The sequence below is a fragment of the Arachis hypogaea genome, chromosome 17, assembly GCF_003086295.3.
Source record: "Arachis hypogaea cultivar Tifrunner chromosome 17, arahy.Tifrunner.gnm2.J5K5, whole genome shotgun sequence".
NCBI lineage: Eukaryota > Viridiplantae > Streptophyta > Magnoliopsida > Fabales > Fabaceae > Arachis > Arachis hypogaea.
In genome coordinates, this window is record NC_092052.1 from 14,576,718 (window position 1) to 14,597,838 (window position 21,121).

Here is a 21,121-nt window from a genome sequence, read left to right on the forward strand (position 1 = left end):
AAGAAAGCGCGGAAGAGATGTGGAGAGAGATGGCAGAAGTTACAGCAGAAGAAAGCTTTGGTAAATTTAAAGGAATAGGACCAAGAGACAAGGAGTCTTGGTGGTGGAATGCGAGTGTATAAGAAAAGATAAAGATAAAGATAAAAAGGGAGTGCTTTAAAGAGTGGTCTTTATGCTGCAATGCAGATAATTAGAAAAAATACAAGGCGGCTAAGAAAGAGACAAAAGTGGATGTAAGTGAAGTAAGAACAAGAGCATATGAGGGTCTTTACCAGTCTTTGGGTACGAAAGAAGGAGAAAAATGTATATATAGAATCACAAAGAGCCGTGATAGAAGAACGAGATATTTGGATCAGGTTAAGTGCATAAAGGATAAGGATGGAGAGGTGCTGGCTCAAGAGGAGAAGATTAATGAAAGGTAGAAGAGCTACTTCTACGAGCTATTTAATGAAGAATAGAAGACTCTTCCGAGCCTTGGTCGGTTATGTAAAAGGGAAGAAGATCAAAACTTTGATTACTATCGAAGGATTCGAGACTTCGAGGTAAAATAGACTCTAAAGCAGATGAAAAATGGCAGGGCAGTAGGGCTTGATAATATCCTGATTGAGGTTTGGAAAGGCCTTGGAGGGAAAGGTATCAACTGGTTAACCAAGCTTTTTAATAAGATTTTAAGGTCAAAGAAGATGCCTGATGAGTGGAGAAAAAGCACCTTGGTACCTATCTACAAGAATAAGGGGGATATACAAAGTTGCGAAAACTATAGAGGGATCATGATCATGAGCCATACCATGAAGTTATGGGAAAGGGTGATAGAACGGAGGTTGAGAAAAGAGACACAAGTAACAGAGAACCAATTTGGATTTATGCCAGGCAGATCCACCACCGAAGCGATATACCTGTTAAGAAGGATGATGGAGAGGTATCGTAGTAATAAAAGAGATCTACATATGGTGTTTATTGATTAGGAAAAAGCGTACGATAGGGTGCCAAGGGAAGTCTTATGGAAGGTTTTAGAAAAGATGAGAGTAAGGATCGCATATATTCGTGCAATTAAAGACATGTATGATGGGGCCACAACTAGTGTGAAGACTCAAGGTGGTGTGACAGAGGAATTTTCTATTAGTATAGGATTACACCAGGAATCATCCTTAAGTCCATATATTTTCACATTAGTTTTAGAAGTACTCACAGAGCACATCCAAGAGTTTGTGCCATAGTGCATGCTTTTTGCCGATTATATCGTCCTTATGGGAGAGTCAAGGGAAGACCTTAATAAAAAGTTGGACTTATGGAGAGAAACTTTAGAAGTGTATGGTCTGCGCATAAGCCGTAGTAAGACGGAATATATAGAATGTAAGTTCAGTCTGAGAAGGGAAAACCCTAATATAGAGGTGAAGATTGGAGAAAATATCCTACCAAAAGTTAAAAGTTTTAAGTATCTTAGGTGCATCATACAGGATAATGGAGAGATTGAACAGGATGTAAACCATAGGATCCAAGCAGGTTGGTCAAAATGGCGGAGTGCATCTGGTTTTATATGCGACAAAAAAGTGCCTTTAAAACTTAAAGGTAAATTCTATCGCACTGCTATAAGACCGGCTATGCTTTATGGTACAGAGTGTTGGGCGGCTAAAGGGGAGCACGAATATAAGCTGAGTGTGGCAGAGATGAAGATGTTGAGATGGATGAGTGGTCGTACGCGATTGGATAAAATAAGGAACGAAGATATAAGGGAGAGAGTTGGAGTAGCACCCATTGTGAAAAAGATGGTTGAATCGCGTCTCAGGTGGTTTGGACATGTGAGAAGAAGACCGACAGAACACCCAGTCAGAAGGGTGGATGAGATGGAAGATGGAAAAGGAGTGAAAGGCAGAGGAAGACCTAAGAAGACCATCCATGAGGTGGTCAAACGAGATCTACATGTAAACAGTCTCTCTGTAAACATGATACATGACAGAACACAGTAGCGTCATTTGGTTCATGTAGCCGACCCCACCTAGTGGGACAAGGTTTTGTTGTTATTGTATATATAAAAATATTCTCATAAATAATTATAAAAGATAAATATATCCTTATCATTAAGATGATTATGCCCTTGATTTTTCATCAACGGTTACAATGTGCACTTTATCCGATCTCTAAGGCTAAAAGTACACATTATATTTCGGAAATGCTTTTGAAATCATATTCTCTAATATTTTCTCATCTAATTATTACTCAGTTACTTACTGTTTTCCAAACAATTTCTTTTATAAGATGCATTGATCTGATATGACATTCTTGTTTCTTGCCGCAGTGAAGATAAATGATTGCTGACATTATATATATACCGCTATTAGTCTTTGTTAATTAATACTGTGGAATACTGGAAATGTTTCCATAGTTGATGCGTTTGGAGCATTTTGTGAGGTGTGTTGCAATGTTGCCAAACAGCTATCCTAATAATTGAAGCATAGGAGATAGTTCTTTGCTTGTAAGCATTGGAGAATATAAGTACTGTGGCGTTGCTTTGTCGATGTACCAACAGACGGAAAATTCCTCTGTATATTATTTTTCTTGTCTATAAGGCTTTTTATGTGTAAAGAACATTAGTTACTTTATTGAAAGAGATTTTAATTTTAGTCTACATCTTCTCTATTTGGACTTGTTATTGTTATTACACTACTTAGTTTTTATGCTATCTGAGATTTTTATATATGATGGGAAAGAAATGGAAAAGACAATATTAATGTCAAATTGAAATGCTATTTTAGTACTTAGAAAATTTATAAGTTTAATAGGGGTAAAAACAAAAAGATAGAGAAAATATATGGTATTCCTCCGTTGATCTTTAATAACTTGGTGCTAGTGGACGTTTTCACTTTTGCATTTTGTATTTGAACAAGTGTGATTATAAAGAGTGAATATTTATTCTGGGTTTTGATAATTTTTTTGAAAGACTACAAGATTTTTAATATTAAAAAAATATCCATTTCAGTGATGTAGAATTTTGCAAAACCACAATTCGATAAGTATATTAAATTGTATTAAATAATATTATAAGAGTGGATTATCGTTTCCATAAAGATTAATGAATTGAGCACACAAGAGTTAATCGATTATTCTAACTAAACAATTGTAAATTAGGGTTCTAAAAATATCCGGTATCAACAGAGAGGAAACTGAAGACAAATTGTAAACAGTTAGGAAAGTAATATGAATAAAAAAAGGTTAAGGTTTTGGAAATGTTTAAGGGCTTGTTTGGACGCCATTTTCAAAAAAGATCTTTTATAAAAGTAAAAATAATTTTATATTTGGATATATCATGTAAAAAGATCTTTTTATCTATCAATTATGTTTGGGTAAAATAAGATAAAAGTACTTTTTTGTTCATTTATTATGTAAAAACATCTTTTTTTTTAAGAAAAAAGATCTTTTAAAAAAAGATGTAAATTATAGCTTTTCAAAAAAGATTTTTTTTATAATTTTTCTAGTGCTTTTACTTTTACTATTAGAAATTTGTCACACACACTAAAAAATAAAAAAGATCTTTTTTCATTGAAAAAATATTTTTTTTATCGATTTAATGGCACCCAAACAAATACTAAAACTTTAGGAAGAATGCTTTTCACTATCTACTTGATCATACAAAGATATATCTTACGGCGAACCCTAATTAATCAAACATCAATCTCTTAATAATCCGATTTCTTTTAATTTAACAAACCGTCAATTCCTTGATCAATGAATTATGATAAGAGGTGAGCACATACACTGATTCAAAAATCACACAATTCTCAATGCTTAAACTTAGTTGATATAATGTCACCTATCAAACCAAGTTCAAAACTTAAAGAATTGAGAGAAGTTTTCAAACTTAATTCTAACAAACAACTTTTTCAAGATAAATATAGAATTCAATTCAAATTCAAACTATTTCCCAATATATTCAAACCCTTGTGATGAAGAACAAAAACTTAATTTTTAAGAAAATATTAATACATTAATCAAACATAAAAAAGTAATAATATTAATCCATAATAATAAACATAACTCCAAACCTTAAAGAAAAGATTAGTTACACATGATGCTAAAAAAATAAAAAATTATGAATTTCAAATGGCTGAAAAAAGAGAGTCACGTGAATGTCTCTCCCCTTTAAATACTAACCCTAATTTAAGATTTAAAACAAATCAAAATTAAAACAGAATCAAATCTAAACTAATCAATAATGTTTTTCAAATAGTTTTCCCTCTCAAATCAAGTTATAGATAATTTTTCATAATTGCCAATCAATACTTCAAATCATGGGCTTTGTGCTCTTGCTTCAATCATCAATTCAAGTGCTCTAAAAGATTGGAGATTAGTGAGAGATTTAACAAGGAATCACAAATCTTGGGAGTGGCCCATGAGTGATGCGTGAGGCGTATGAAGCCTTGTGTGAAGCGCAAATCTAACAAAAAGGAATTAGAGGCCTCTGTTTGGTTGCGTGAAGCACACCAAGCTACACATGAGGCGTATGGTGTGCTGCGTGAAGCGCACCAACACATGCATGAAGCACAAGACAGGAGAGCAGCCCTTGGGAGGTGAGGTTGGTGAGGCGTGAGGTGCATGGCAGGGGATGTGAGGCACATGGTGTTGAGGGTAGCCTGGGAATGGACTTGGATGCTCCTTTATTTAGTCCTTCTCTTCTTGTCTTGTTTGTTGCTATTGCTTGCTCTTCTTCCTTCTTGTCTTTGCTTGATTTCTTTCAATATTCTCCTGTAACGAAAGGAATTCATACTCTTAAAGTAATATACACTAAACCATGAATTGATTAATTAAAATAACAAGAATTATTAGCTTATGGATTGAAGTTAAGAAGGAAAAAGTACTAAATATGCGGATGCATCATTCAACCATTGATATTTAACTTCATAAGACTGGTTAGCCCCTTTGTCAATGATCTCTCTACAGAACATACTTAGGTGACATTTTAATTACTAATATATCCTTTATTTAATTTTAATAAATAAAAATAATTTAAAAACACTAATATTTCTTAGTTTTACACGGTAAAATTTAGCCAATGTATTTGAAAAAGGTAACAAAAAAACTAAACGGCCTTGACAATTATCCCTGAAAGACAATGAAACTCTTAACAAAAAAGAATTTGTCGATCCTAGTTAGTTCTTAATGGATAAATCAATAGTTAAACATACCATGTAGGCTTATTCCATTAATACAAAGAAAATATTGATAAAGGGGTTAATCAGTCTCACAGAAATAAAGATCAATGGCCGAAAAGAGTATTGTTTTTATTGAGAATCTCGTCTTTTCAGATAATTATTAGAGACTTTTTAATTTTTTTCCTTTTTTTTCACAAAGAAAGGAATTTTTTTAAATTGATAATAAAATAGTAGTTGATCCTCAAAAGGAAAACAAAACAAAATAAGTGGCTAATGCCAAACAATTAACACATATCATCTAAAAAGAAAAGAAATAAAAAACATTGAGATGATAATAAATAGGGGCAAGTCTCTCAGAGCAGCTTGAAGAACTCTTCCATGCCATTAGAAGTGGCTTGCACTATTTTTGAACTTGAGGTGTCTTTGTTCTCAAAGACTTTGAGGTTTCGGACTAACCACATTCTCCATAATGTTGTTGCCGTCAAGCTTCATCAACGGCTACCATCATTACCAACACCCATGTCTTTGTGTTTGAGATCCACCATTTTCACAATTCATCGAAATCTCCAGGTGCATTAGTAATTCCCATTTGAAACCAAACCTGAGTTGAGTGGGGGCATTTAATTAGACAATGCAAGATTGTTTCTTCTTCAATTTCACATCTAGGACAGTGAATGGGTGTTGTTAGAATTTTGATTTGGATTTTTTTCCTGACAGGTATGCCATCATGAACTGCTTTCCAGAAGAAGAGTTTGACCTTAGCTGAACATTTGAGGTCCCAAATTGAATGCCAAAACTCCTTCTAATGGAAGATACTCTTGAGGAGAGTGAAAAAATTGGAAGCTAGTCTGATAACTAGAATTGACTGAGTAAGAACATTTTTTTCTTTTTCCATATAAGTTTATCTGGTCCTTAAGTTACAAGAGTTTGCAGAATTATTTGAGCTACTGTGTTTGAAAAATTATTGTGAATTAGATTTTCGTTCCATGTATCGTTAGGAACCATTGATTAAACCCAAATTAGGTTTTGATTTGAAGTACTCATAGTATTTCTCTGGAGTCTCTTCTTATTATTCCCCCAATTATCCTCATAGATTCAGACCTGAGCACCATTTTTAATTCGCCATTTCACTCCTTTTTCAATCACGTTTCTGCCTTCAAGAATGTTCCTCCAAGCCAAAGAGGGATTTTGGCCAGTTTGAGCATTCATGAAAAGAGAAAAGGGGAAGTATCTGGATTTAAGAACTTGATGCAACAGTGAATCAGTCTTCTTCAATATCCTCCAATTCTACTTCCCTAACATAGCCAAATTAAAGGCTTTCAAATCTTTGAAACCCAATCTGCCTTGATTTTTATTCCTACACACAGTATCCCACTTTATCCACTAAAATTTTCTCTCATTTTCTCTCTATCCCCACCAAAACTATATCATTTTTCTTTGAACATTGTCAATGAGAGTCTTTGGTAATTTGAAACAGCTTAAGGTATATATAGGCACAGCAGAACCCACCATTTTAACCAAAATTTTTTGTCTACTCGTTAACAATAATGATTGCTTCCGCTGATTAATTTTTTTTGTTATCTTGTCTTCAATGTAGCTAAAGGTGGTTATTTTTTATCTGTTTATAGTTACAAGAAAGCCTAAGTATTTATCCTGGCAGCCAACACGTGAAACTTGTAAGATCTCAACAAGCTCGTGTCACCATTCCTCTGGAGTATTCTGGTTGAAAAAGACCGATGATTTGTTCAGATCAGTATCCTGACCACTAATCTCACTATACTCCTGTAGTAGCCGAAGTAAGTTCTGACAAGTTTGGACATTGGCTTTCCCAAATAAAATCGAGTCATCGGCAAAAAAAAAGTGGCTAATGGTGGGGAATTGCCGGTTTAACCTTAGAACTAACTCATGTCTCTATTCACCCTTGTGGAGCAAATGAAATAAACCCTCTGTACAAATGAGGAATAAATAGGGGGACAATGGGTCTTCCTGCTGGAGACCCTCGTGGGATTAAAAAAACCATGAGAGAATACATCCACAGGAACTAAATAGAAAATCGTAGTCACACACTCCTGTATTCAGCTAATCCACTTCTGACAAAAATCTCAACCTCTTTAGCATCTCCCAAACAAAGTTCCACTAAACTCAGTCATAAGCTTTGTTCATCTCGAGTTTTAGAGCTAAATCATAATCACCATATTTCTTATTCTTTAGGTAATGCATAAACTCATGCACTATAAGGATATTGTCACAAATCAATCTGCCTTTAATGAAAGCGCTTTGATTCACACTTATAATTTTATCCATAAAAAACTGCATCCTGTGAACCAATATCTTCGAAATTATCTTATAGAATACCGTACTCAGACTGATAGGTCATATCTGAGCTTAGAATCAGCACTTGTAACCTTAGGAATCAAACATATCTACGTGTGATTTAGAGATCAAAGCATTTTACCTCCAGAGAAAAAGTTGACACATGCTTAAATGACCTCATTCTTGATAATCTCCTAATAGTACTGGTAGAACTTTGCTATGAAGCCATCCTCGCCCAGTGCTGAGAAGGAATTAATAGAGAAAAATGCTCTTTTAACTTCTTCCTCATAAATGAGTCTCGTAAGTACGTGGTTCATTCTGTCATCAACTTTGCTAGCTGGTCCTTCTAACGCCTCCTTTGGGTCCTTAGGGATTAATGTAGTAAACAGTTTCTTGAAATAAGTTTTCGCTACTTCCCTAATACCCTCAACATCAGACATGTACAGCCCATCTTCATCTTTCAATTTCTCCAATTTGTTTTGTCTATTCCGAGTTTGAAATTTGGCATGAAAAAAATTTGTATTTTGGTCTCCCCATCGTAGCCATTTCACTCGGAATTTTTCTTTCCAATACCGCTCCTTCTTCTTATAAGCATCTTGAAGATTAGCTTTTATAGTTAAAATAAGTCGCTTATCTGCCAGTTGAGCCTTCTATTTCTCTGCTTCCAGTTTTTGAGTAAGTTCCACAATTAACTTGGCTGAGTTATTTGGGTTAGTAGATTGCCATTCAACAAGTTTATAGCGATAATTTTTCAACTTGCTGAATAAAATATACATAGTTGAACCCGTGGTATCCAATTGCCAAGCCTCCTTGATTATGCATTTCACCTATTCCAATTTGCACCACTTTTCTTGAAATTTGAACCGTCGTTTCTACCTCATGTGCTATTGGCCAGACTGAATAATAATTGGCCGGTAGTCAGAACCAACATCCTCTAAGTGAATCACCCTTGCATGAGGATAAACTGCCAACCATTCATTATAAACAAGGCATCTATCCAATCTTTCTCTGATTAAGTTCTCCCAAAATTGCCTATTGGACCAGGTGAATTTACAACCTTCATAGCCAATATATCTTAGGCTGTCGGCATCCATGAATTCATTGAAACCTGTTATAGAGCTTGCTGATTTTTGTGTACCTCCCTCTTTCTCATGCTGACCTCGAATAGCATTGAAGTTTTCAATCAGTAAATAATGCTCCCCTGCATCTTCGATTCGCTGAAAAATCTCCAAATACTGGTTATTACGGTGTTGTTCTTCACTGTGAAGGTGAATAACAAATATAATTTATAATATATTCTTCCCTTTTTCCAGCCAATGAAAGTGAACAAAGAAACCCCCTGAATCAATAACTGTTAGCTGAGCATTAAAATTCCATGTCAAAACTAGACCACCTGTCGTACCTTGCAGTTCTACACAGAATGCTTCTCCGAAACCAATCTTCTCACATTGTCTCCTGACAAACGAAGAATTATTTTTGTCTCACATAAAAACAACACTTCGGGGGAATGAGATCTTTTAATCCCTTGGATGTTGTGAACTATTAGGGTCTTTCTCAAACTTCGACAGTTCCACATTATTATCTTTATTAGCCCTGGGGTGCCAATTGTGGGTTGGCACCCTCCCCTGATTCAGCCATAATCAAATCATGAGAACCTTCATTCCTCCACTAAGTTTTATCCTCTGCCTCTCCTGACCTCCTTTTAACACCCATTGCATTTGGAGAATTATGATCAGCCTTCCTAGCCAAGTGTTTAAGCTTTGGTTTTTTGCTAGTAGGACCAACTTTCCAATAAGCTCCTCCAATCTGCTGATTATTCTACACTGACTTTACAGAATTTGTTCCTTGTCCATCTTTAGTAGAGCTAACAATGCATACAATTTGTTGACTATCAACAACATTCCCTATCTGTTCCGCAGCTCGATTTGCTTTTCCCTCCTCAACGCATTGCATCTCCATTAAAGGACTTCTATTAACCACATCGATAACTCCTTCATTGTTGGCATCTTCATTTACCTCATTACCTTGCTGATTTTGTTTCTCTTTCAATGATAAAGTTGCCATGATTATGAGAAGAATAACTGGTATAGGTGTCTTAGAGTTTTTCCTCCAATCACTTGAATTAGAACCTTGATTTGCTTGTTGGTTTTCTTTCAAGTGTGTCTCTCTGTTACCAGTTTGTTCTGCTTTCAACCACTCACCCCAACCTTCCTCCACCTTTTCTCCTTGAACTGAGTCATCAATCAATGTGCTGCAACTTCTCAATTCATGTCCTAGATGACTATAGTAAATGCAGAAACATCCTTTACGCTCATACTTCAGGTCTATCTACATAATTCTACTATCTGGCCATGCAATCCTCATGGTCTTCCTCAGTTTTTGGGTGACATTAAGGTTGATCTGAACTTTCACAGTCCTTTATTCCTTCCCTTTCATCACAAATACCCCGACATCCAGTACCTCCCCAATCGCAGCACCAATTTTCCTTCTAAATTCCGTTGTTTTGCAGTACTCTGGGAGACCCCAAAGTTGAACCCGTATCGGGACAAAAGAAAATTCTTCAGCAGCAACGCTCATCTCTTTATTCCATCTTCGTATATTGACAATATAATTCTTGAGGAGCCATGGAATCTCCTTCTCCACCCGAATCAAGTCTTGTTCTCTATCAAAGAAAAAATGAAAGGTGTTGTCTCCATGCTCCGTAACGCGAAAACCTTCAGGTTGTCTCCATATAGCAAACATAAAGGGTCAATTGTGCCAATAGAAAATTATTTATCTTCCAGAATGCGACCCATCAGACTCTTCTTACATACCTCCAATCCTTCCTGAATATCACTATCATAAAAAACCACCACTCCATTCTTCTTCAGCCTTTCACGATCATCTCCTCCTCCATCATCCACTGATCCCCTTCCTTCCATTGCTCACAATCACACCGATCTGAGTGAGTAAAGTACACGGAGGTGCAAAATTAGGATTCCCACTCAAAATTTATAGAAACACCAAAATCCTAGTAAAGCACCTTAAAAGATTTTTTTCCTTTTATAAAAAGAAGAATATATAATGTTTATACTTATTTTTGTCTCACGCGTAGTTGATACGTAGAGATATTAAAATTCACATAAAACAAGTTTCACATCCAACTGAATATACAAGATAACATAATCACACAACATTTTTCCAAACAAAAATTTACTAGTTGTATTTTGGTGTTTAAGTATCCATTATTGCCATGTTGCAAAAAGAATCACTATGGTTTTACAACATTTTCTTTGTATTTTTCTTTAGAAAAATTGTATTAGCTTTTAGATATTATCCCAAAAAATAATATTGGTAAAAATAATAAAATTAAAGTGTTAATTTCCTATTAATACATGATTAAATTGTCTGTAACTAAAAGTTCATTGCTTGAGATACAAGCATCACAAGAAAAAAGAAACATATAATTTTTTCTTCGATAAGTTCATACGCACAAGATAGCTTGGGATACCACAACTAGAGTAGCACACCACTAACAACTAGAAAACAGAAACAGATAGTTGACCCAAAAAAAGAATAAAGAGAATAAGACAAAGTGATATTTTTTACAAACCTAAAAACATTTTTCATTCATTCAAGTAGAAGCATAGCTAGATGGCCGTGTGGTAGCAGAGATATAAATAAGAAGACGGTAGATCTCAATGCCTAAGGCGGAGGCTAGCATACCCTAGTGGAGCACCTTGAGGCTAATATGTCCACCGGCCTCCTTGTATTTATAAGGCTGATCTTGAGCTCTCTCTTCACGGTCGTGGCACTACTGCTCCTGGGCTGGACCGGCGGAGCCTCATGAGCTTTAAGAACCGCTCAACTAGCGACGCCGGCGTGGACACTGCCAAGGAGCTTCTATTCTTCGAGGTCCTCTCCTTTGGCTAGGTTGCGTGCTCAACATGGAAGTTGATTAGGATTTTCAATAGTATGATATGTACACACTAGTATTCCTTTTACATTGTTCTCTAACCATAATTTTTTTTTCAGTTTTTGTGAGAGCTTTATTCTGCTATTGAGGTGGTGGCAGTGGTTCACCAAAGATACTTATCGAGGAACATTTGAGATTATTGAGGGTCATGAAGGGTTCGCTTGACATGGTTCTCCATCCTTTGTACCACCAAAAATCATGTGAGGAGAACCAGCCAACACAATTGCCAGCTTGCAAAAGGAATGATTATCCCCTATAACATAGGCATCGCATCTTCGCAGTTTAAATTAACCACAAAAGATAGAGATGCAATTAACGTTGCGGCCAATGCAATTACAAGCATCGAACTCAAAGCTCCCCTGACACAGTTGATTGAGGATTTAGAGTTGATCCCAAAAAATGGCGATAACGTCCTCCAACTTCGCATACAACTCATTTGTTTTCACCTTTGGAAAATTTCTCCGACAATTAAATAGAACTTGCATATCTTCATCGGATCCTATCACAAACATATTGTACTTCACACGAGTTGACACAACAATATTCGGATCTTGTAAAATAACTCCTCCACCCACTTGGTTCCACACATCTCAAGTTTCTGCAATATACTAGTTTAAACATCCACAAAATTATTTGATGAACGGATAAAAATACTCAAAGACTCTTTGTCAGTAAACTTACTCCCATGATCTCTTTTGTTTTTCTAAATCTTCCATGTATAGTGCACAAGAACTAAGAAACTATCCTCACTAGACATTGTATATTTGGTCATTCTACATCACAATCACGTTCAACTAGTATTTATAGTATGGAATTGAAGTCATAAACCACTAGAGGGATCAAGGATTATCTTAAACCATCTCTTCATAGTTCGCTACTCCTCTTCATGAATTCACTTTATGAATTTGTGCATAATCTATCCGCTATGCCCCTATAGTATTTTATGTGCCTTTATTTTTGTGCATAAACCGCTTTCACGATTTATGCTTTATCCTAATCCTTCATAATTCGCGATAGATTATGAGATTTTATTTGTAAATTTTGAAAATCCTATCATCTATAACGATTTACATATATTAGGATTATGACTGAAATGTAAATAATTTTCAAATGTTATATTTATGTAATTTTAAAATTCAATGATCTTAAACATGTGATTTGCCCTTTTAAAAACATTGACAATAAGATTAAAATAAAATTTGCAACTCCGCATAAACAGAGCACACACTTTTTTTTGAGAAAATGACAAATAAGTCCTTGACTTTTTGTCCCACGGATATTTTTGTTCCTGACCATTTGAAAATACTTTAAAGTCACTGACCTCTTTAAAAGTTGGATATATGCATCTCTCCATTGATTTGGGTCCGTCAAACCTAATGAAAAAGTATGACATGGCTCCCATTGTGCTGACCTGGCCATTACGAATGCACACGTGGAGGGAGAATTTTTAAAACGAGACAAATTAGTCCCCCTTCTTTAAAACGGCGCAGTTTTATAAGCACTCAACCAAGCATACCTTCAAGCTCTCACTCCTTCTGTTCCTTCAAAACTCCACCACTTTTCGCCACCGCTCTCACTCCCTCTGCTCCTTCCTCTCCCGACGACTCTCCACTCACTCCATCTCCAAGCTCGCCAACTCCATTGAGTCCAAAATCCAAGCATGGATTGTTCATAAGAGCATCCACTCCCTCCGTTTTGGAAGTGAATGAGCTTTCTGAAATTTCAGTTATCTACTACTTTACTCCAATCTCTGTTCCTCTAAAAAAAAGAGCCGCTAAAGAAGTTGTAGAGGGTGGCTCAGCGCCGGAGCCTCTGCTGCCACTGGAGACTACTCCGCCAAGGTGGCTCCGAAAATTCAAAGAAATCGGTGGTTTTTAGTGTTGTAATTGGGGTTGTCATTCTGCTTCTTGTTCTGGGTTTTGTTCTATTTTTCATGTGCTTCCGCCACTGTACACGACAACTGAAAATGGCGAAGGAGGCGGCAAAGGCAAAACCTTTCTATGACTCTACCAGCACTGAAGAAGTAAAAAAGGGTTCTATGACCATCTTCGACGCTAAGTGCTCTGATCCCTCAATGTTCAGGAGCACGCGGGGCCGACTGTGGCGACAGTGATTCGATTCAACAAGGATGTGTTCATCGAACAGGTTCTCATGGACCCTACCATTCGAGCTCTAGTAGGTATGGGCTTGCTACGTTTGATTAAGGTTCTATTCTCTGATCGGGTGAATCAAGTCGTCGTTTATGGATGAGATTGAATTGAATTGTGAGAATATTATTGGATTTTTGGATTGCGAGGAGTTGGAAATAAGGGTTTTGGGAGTGGATTGTGTGCTTGAGATTGGATAATTTGGGAGGAAGGAAGTGGTGGAGGCCATGCTCAAGGAAGGTTTGGTGGAGAAGCTTGTGGAACTACAAAAGTTGGAGCTTGGTGAGGATTTGATCGATTTAGATCACCAGAAAAAGATAGAGGAAGAAGATGACTTATGTTTCTGATGCAGAAGCTACCACCATTGTTGCTAAAATCTTGTGATGCTTGCTTGAGTGCTTATGAAACGGCGCCGTTTTGAAAACTCCTCCTCCATGTGTACATCCGTAACGTTTAGGTCAACACAACGGGAGTTACGTTAAATTTTTTTGTTAGGTCTGACAGACTCATATGAACAGAAGAATTCATATGTCCATTATTTAAAGAGGTCAGGACCTAATATAAAAATATTTTTAAATTTATCAGGAATAAAAATATATGCGAAACAAAAAGTCAAGAATCTATTTATTTATTTATTTATTTGTGTGTTCAAGAGCCCACGCTTTTTCTAAGTGTTGTGGAAAACATTATTGTTCGCAAAAGCGTGTAGCTTCTTGCAGTGCCAGCCACAGCCCAACCCATCCCATCATTAGATCTTATATAGCAACAGATGGAAAGAAGATATTGCCTACCAAAACAACAGAACAGGAGCCACGAAAATTAGCAGAAAGTGAGGGAAAAAGAAAAAGAGAAAGAAATAAAGGAAAAAATTGATAGTATGTGTCTATGTGAGATGTGTTGGCATGTGAGAAGAAAAAAGGTTGGACCAAGAAGACAATTGCATGCAATCTGGCCATGTGGGTAGCACGCAACAAAACAAAAGTTTTGGTTACAGCAATTAAGGGGACCCTACTATTCCTAATTCCTGCCCATTCCATAAATCACTGCCAAATGCCAAGTGCCAATTGATGACACCTTCCTTCCCATTCTTCTTCTGATTTTCTATGTTATGTTGCCTCTATGATTCTCAGAATACCACAGATCCTGGAATTTGTTGGAGGGTATCATAAACTTCCAAAGGGTAGTATCTACTTCTATCCAATAATGTTCGTTATAAACAAAAAAGTGTATATAATAATAATATAAATAAGGTTATAAGTAAGATTATTAGACTAAAAGCAAAAATAAAAAGAGATTTTTCAATAAAATAAAATCAACTATCATAAAAACATATTATAGGATGGTAAATTGCATTATCTGCTCTACCCACTAAAAAATAGAACCATAAAGTAGGTTGATAAAATTTGACAAACTAAAATGAATTTAAAAATTTTCTTTTTCTCTCTCGCTCTCTTTGTTTTGTAGAACTTTTCAAATCTCAAAATTCAAATATAAAGAGATAGTTTTTTTAAAAATATTTTGTTAATCAAATTTGTGATCATGAACTGTTTTTATTTTAATTTCATAACTTTCAAAATTTATTGACATGATGAATATAAAATAGATCAAACTAAGATATTTATATATTCTGATTAATAATATTTAAAAACTTTTTTATATGTGTGATATGACGACGCTCTGCCAGTTAAGAGAAATATTTGTAACATGAAATTATTTATTTGTAAGAAAATTATTATACTCTCTTCTATCAAACCTATTTAAATTTTTAAAAATATTTAATAGTAAAAAAAAATAATTATAACTTACTTTATTAAATATTTATTAATTATTATAATAATTAATAAATATTAAATAAAATAAATTTTGACTTTTTTTTTCTTATCATTGTCGTTAAATTTTAATGGTCTAACCAAAGGGGGAAAACAATAGTATGATGACATTGTTTAATAAATGATGTCAATCTTGTTTGGTAGAAGATAACTTTTGCAATAAATCAGACCGGCCATTGATTGTGAAAACAACATTACAGAACAAAGTTTTTTTTTTCCCCTTTAAAATAACAATAGATTAGAGCTTTTTGTTCTAGTTACATTATTACTTGGGGTTCAGTTAAAGAATAAAAAAAAAGGTCCTCATAAATTATTCATTTCTTAAGTCAGTCAACGTGTATTGCACAAGTTGATAAGCAGGAATAACGATATACATCCATTTATATAAGTCGACACTATAATGCTCGTGATTGAGTTAAACACTTCAATTAAAACAATATGAAGTATTGATATTAATTTATTAAAAATATTTAATAAAAAATTAGTAAAAAATAATCGATATTAATTATTATAATAATTAATAAATATTAAATAAAATAAATTATGAGTATTTTTTTATCCTCCTATCATTATTATTAATTTATATTATTTTCGTTACTCTTGTAAATCTTATGTTTCGTCATCCTTTATATAATTTTTTTCTCATATTTTAGTATAAAAAGAACTCTTGTAATCTTGTTTATTCTATTTATACATCGCATTTTACACGTGTACGTACTCATTTGTATTTTAGCACTTTATGGCTTTATGCATATATAGTTGTAACTAACTACTACTAAGCATGTAGTACGACCCTGATTATTGAAATTAAGGTAATTGAGCCAACGTACTGATGACATCATCGTTAATCGTTAACAAATCACTCAAAAATAGCTATAACTTGTCTTATTTAATATTTATTAATTATTGTGACAATTAATAAATATTAAATTAACAAATTCTGACTGTTTTTTTTTGTCCTTTTAGCAAAAAAATGATTCTTTTCAATTTTTTCAATACTTAAAAAAATGCAGTGTGATCTCACTGGAGTCAAAATTAAATATATATAAAAAAATAATAAAAAATAAAAAATCACAATTAATCGTACTATCCCTTTTTTTTTACAGGAGAGGATCCACTTCCTTTCTAGCATTACCCGATAAACAAATACTCCATTAGTTAAATTAATTAGTGCCACAATTCATATCAATCACAATACGTAAGCTAGTTTATATTGTTCAAAAATGAAAATTACAACATGCCAACATGCCTTGTTTTTCTGTACCCTAAAGTCCACACGCTATCGTGAGGTATTCTCCAGTTAAAAAGAAAAAAAAAGCAGAATAAATAAATTTAAAAAAGAATAAAAAGTCCCTTTCCTCCATGATGAAAAATAATAAAAAAATCTATTATGTCACGACAATAATTATGATATTTTTCAAAAATTAAAGATTAAATTATTGTTTATTATATATTTTCCCCATTAATTGTACATAAATTTAATATATAGTTTTTTTTATATATTTTATTTGAATATAAAGTATTATATTTAAATTAAACTCTATATAATTAACTTATCGCATCATTTTTATTTTTTATATCATAAGACATATGAGTATAAAACTCGAAAAATATTTATGAAATTTTAGAATATATTTAATACATGTTTCAAAAGTTTATTTGTAGTCAAATCTAAAATACATATTACATTGATTAAATATATAATTGTTTTATATATGTTAAAAATATATAAAATAGATCTATTATGATATACAAAGAAAAGTAATAATATATATTTAAAAAACAGAAGAAAACAGCGCTGTTATTTTATCTTGAAAAACAATAATTGTTATATAATTATTATATTTAGTGTACATAATTTAAAAGTATACAATATAATAAATATTTAAAAATAATAATAAACAAAGTAATATTATTTATACTTAATTAATTGTTAAATGTTTGTTACTAATTATTTTAAAATTTTATCAGAATGGAAACAAAATAAAAATGGGATTTCTATTACTATTATTCTATATATATATATATATATATATATATATTATTTATTTATTATTTATGAAAATTTTATATTTTAAACGACCTCATTAAGAGTAGAAATAGTAACTGCTTAAATTTAAATGCTCAAATTGGTAACCACTCGGATTATAAAATTTTAAATTAAATTGTATTTACTTAATAAAAAATTAATTAAATTATATTATTAGATTTTAGAATTGACCTATGACTAAAATATTTATGTAATAGTGTAACTAGATAATAGGTTACGTGAATTTTATATTTTTATTTAAGTGAGATCGAATTAATCAATTCAATTAATAATTCATAAATTGAACCAATAATTCAGTCATTCAGCAACAATGAGAAACTAACTAGCCAACGGCAAGGACAACGCGTGAGACAGGTAAGAGTTTCAATCATAACTTCCTCGCCACTAGCACCAGTGCATTTATATTATGATTTACGAGAAATTGTTTCCGTACATTTTTTCAATACCGAAAATTTGGCTAAAAGCCTGAAACAGAAATTGTTTTGTTAGATAGTACTACTTTTAGGTACAATTTGGCAGTTATGATAAATATAAATGTAAAAATATCATTAAAGATAATATTTTGGCCAATTCCATGGTGTTTGTGAATTTTTATCTAAATTTTGCATAACTTATTTTTTATAATAAATTTTAATTTTTTAAAAAATATTTATTTTTATATCTTTTAAATTAAATAATAATTTTTAATTCGTTTTAATAAATAAACACCATTTTTTAGACACCATAACTTTTAACTAATATTTTTTGGTGAACATTAAAAATAATATTTAAGTAAATATATTGTACTAATGAATAAAATAAATTTATGATGAATTAAATTATTAAATATTAACTCATTAGAAAATATTTACAAATCAACCAAAGATTAAATTGATGTATTCAATGGCAAATAAGTTACACTTTAGTTCGCCAATGAGTAATAACTCAAATGGCATAATCTCTTCATACTCAATTAAGAGGTTACGGGTTCGAGTCTCCTATCTTTGGTAAAAAAAAAAAAGTTACACTTTAGTTATGTGGAACACAACTTACACTTTAGAATCCCTAGTCCTAATTTTAAATAAAAGATATCTTATAAATATACCATAATATTTTTTAAAATTATTAATTAAGATATATAAGATAAAAAAAATTAATTTTAATTAAAATAAAATCAATTCAATTATTTCACTCAAATAAAATAATTAATATAATTAATTGATAATAGTTAATATAGTCAAACTAAATATTAAATAATTTGATATTTATCTTAATCAAATTAAATAAATAATTAATTATAATAATTTTAAAATTACTAATCAAAATATATAAAATAAAAAATAATTTAAATTAAAATAAAATTTATTTATTTATTTCAATTCAATCAAATAATTAATATAATTGATTAGTTATAATTAATATAGTTAAATAAAATATTGAATAATTTGATATTTATCTCAATTAAATTAAATAAAGAGTAAAGTAATAAATAAATTCCTAAAAATTTATATTTTGAACATATTAGTTCCTAAAAAAAATTCCAATAAAATCCTCGAGAATAGTAGGTATGGATACATTGCCTTCAAATTAGCAACTATAATTAGAATAAAAATCGTTAATTTGAACCAACTTATCAACGTTTGTTATCTTAGAAGACTTTATCGATACTCTTTTTCTTTGGAGACTAATTTGTCTAAAATATAAATTCTTATTTTTTTAGAAATTTATTTATCACTTTACTCTTAAATAAATAAATAATTAATTAACATATTTAAAATTAATTAAATGATATAAATCCAAAAATACTTTTTAAAAATATACTACATCCAATATACTATTAATTTGAAAAAATTTAATTTTAATAATATATAACAGACTAATAATTTCTAGTTGAATTTCAGTTTTTTTTTTCCCTCACACAACCCATAACCATAACCTTCTCGTGCACTCTATCACGTGCAGAAGAGACACGCGTCCAAATTCTACTGGTTTAACAGTCACATCAACCCTTCCTCTTCACGTACACTTAACTGCTCCTATTAACGCGTTCCTCAAGAAACCGCGTGAAAAAACGACTCGCCGATATAAATTCACGCCGTTACGCTCCGCAAATTTCCTTCAGACTTCAGAGCGCGCCAGAAAAAAAAAAAAAAGGAGAGAGTTGAGATTTCGCTTCTCACTCTCACCACTGCGCTGAGTCGAAGGAAAAACTAGGAACATTACGCCGCCATGGAGGATGAGGTTCGCAAGATCTTCAACAAGTTTGACAAAAATGGCGACGGCAAGATCTCTTGCTCTGAGCTGAAGGAGATGCTGTTGGCACTAGGATCCAAAACGAGTTCCGACGAGGTTCGCCGCATGATGGAGGAGATCGACCAGAACGGCGATGGTTACATCGACATCAAGGAGTTCGCCGATTTCCACTGCACCGGCACCGTGGCCGACGAATCCAAGGAGCTTAGGGACGCCTTTGACCTCTACGATCTCGACAAGAATGGTCTCATCTCCGCCGCGGAGCTCCACGCCGTACTCAAGCGCCTCGGCGAGAAGTGCTCCCTCTCTGACTGCCGCCGCATGATCAAGAACGTTGATGCTGACGGCGACGGCAACGTCAACTTCGAGGAGTTCAAGAAGATGATGGCTCGCTCCTGAAAATTCGGAACCAAACCGTTATAAATCGGAATCCATTGAAAAAAACGGTGCGTCTTCGCATCCAGAAACTCTCGTTTTTTTTTAGGTACCTAACGTAACAAGTTGTAAATATAGTTGTTAGTAACTGTTCTCTATATACTTCACTCGTTCTACGGTTGATTTTAGGTGTTAGGTTATAACTTGATGATGAAGAAGAAGCATTAGTAGTGTTTTTAGGAGTTAGTTGATTTTCTAGTTAAATGCTGAAATAACCTGCTTGCTTTGCGTAGAAACTGTGATTGCTTTCTTTCTTATCAAGTCTCATGCACTTTTATATTTTATTTTATTTTACTTTTTCATTTTTTATTCTCCTAAAGTCTGTTCTTGTATCTCTGCACATTGTTGTGGAAGATGATTACTTTTAGCTTGGGAGTTAATTTCATATATTCGTAAATGTCAGAAATTTCGATTTAATTATGATATAATATTTGTTTATTTCGATTGTTTGTGATGGTGGATTGGTTGGTCACGTTATCAATTGGCGATAATTTTGGAATAACATGGGAATCGAATCAAGTTCTTTTTTATTTGAAATTTTATGAGTTTTAATTTGAGCTAATTACAATAGAACGTCATTTTTTAAAATCAAAGTAGAACGACTAACATAGTATTAATGAAATTATTTATGGTGTTGATTTCTAATTTTTTCCCTGGTTGTGGATCACATGTTTATTCTAATGATTTGAGTATAATTTGTATAATTTCTTTCCAGCTACAGTAGTACAGTGTATTAGTTAAATAAATGAAAACATAAATGCAGTATATAAATTAGAAGAATGTTAGGGGTCGCTAATTTTTGTGATTTTTAGTCATCAAATAATCATTAAGATAGTTTTAATAGTGTGAGATTGGGGTAAAATTTTATCTAATGGTTTACTTTTATTTACTGGTTATATGCGGGTTAGAATTTAACAAAGTTACTGCTCTTAGACTTTTTTTATAATATTATAAAATAAAAAAGTTGGGAGGAATGGAAACAGAAAACGCGTGAAGCAGTTATGGTGTGTGAA

At 32.9% G+C, this 21,121-nt stretch overlaps 1 protein-coding gene across 1 annotated transcript; it reads left to right on the forward strand.

The window, feature by feature from the left end:
• The first annotated feature begins 19,458 nt into the window (after positions 1-19,458).
• On the forward strand, positions 19,459-20,550 carry LOC112765127 (probable calcium-binding protein CML18). Its single transcript, XM_025810992.3, has one exon. The coding sequence runs from the start codon at positions 19,650-19,652 to the stop codon at positions 20,070-20,072; it is 423 nt and encodes a 140-aa protein (XP_025666777.1). The 5' UTR covers positions 19,459-19,649; the 3' UTR covers positions 20,073-20,550.
• The last annotated feature ends 571 nt before the right edge of the window (positions 20,551-21,121 follow it).

Coding starts and splice junctions, on each gene's coding strand:
- LOC112765127 (XM_025810992.3), top strand. CDS start 19,650: ATGGAGGATGAGGTTCGCAAGATCTTCAACAAGTTTGACAAAAATGGC.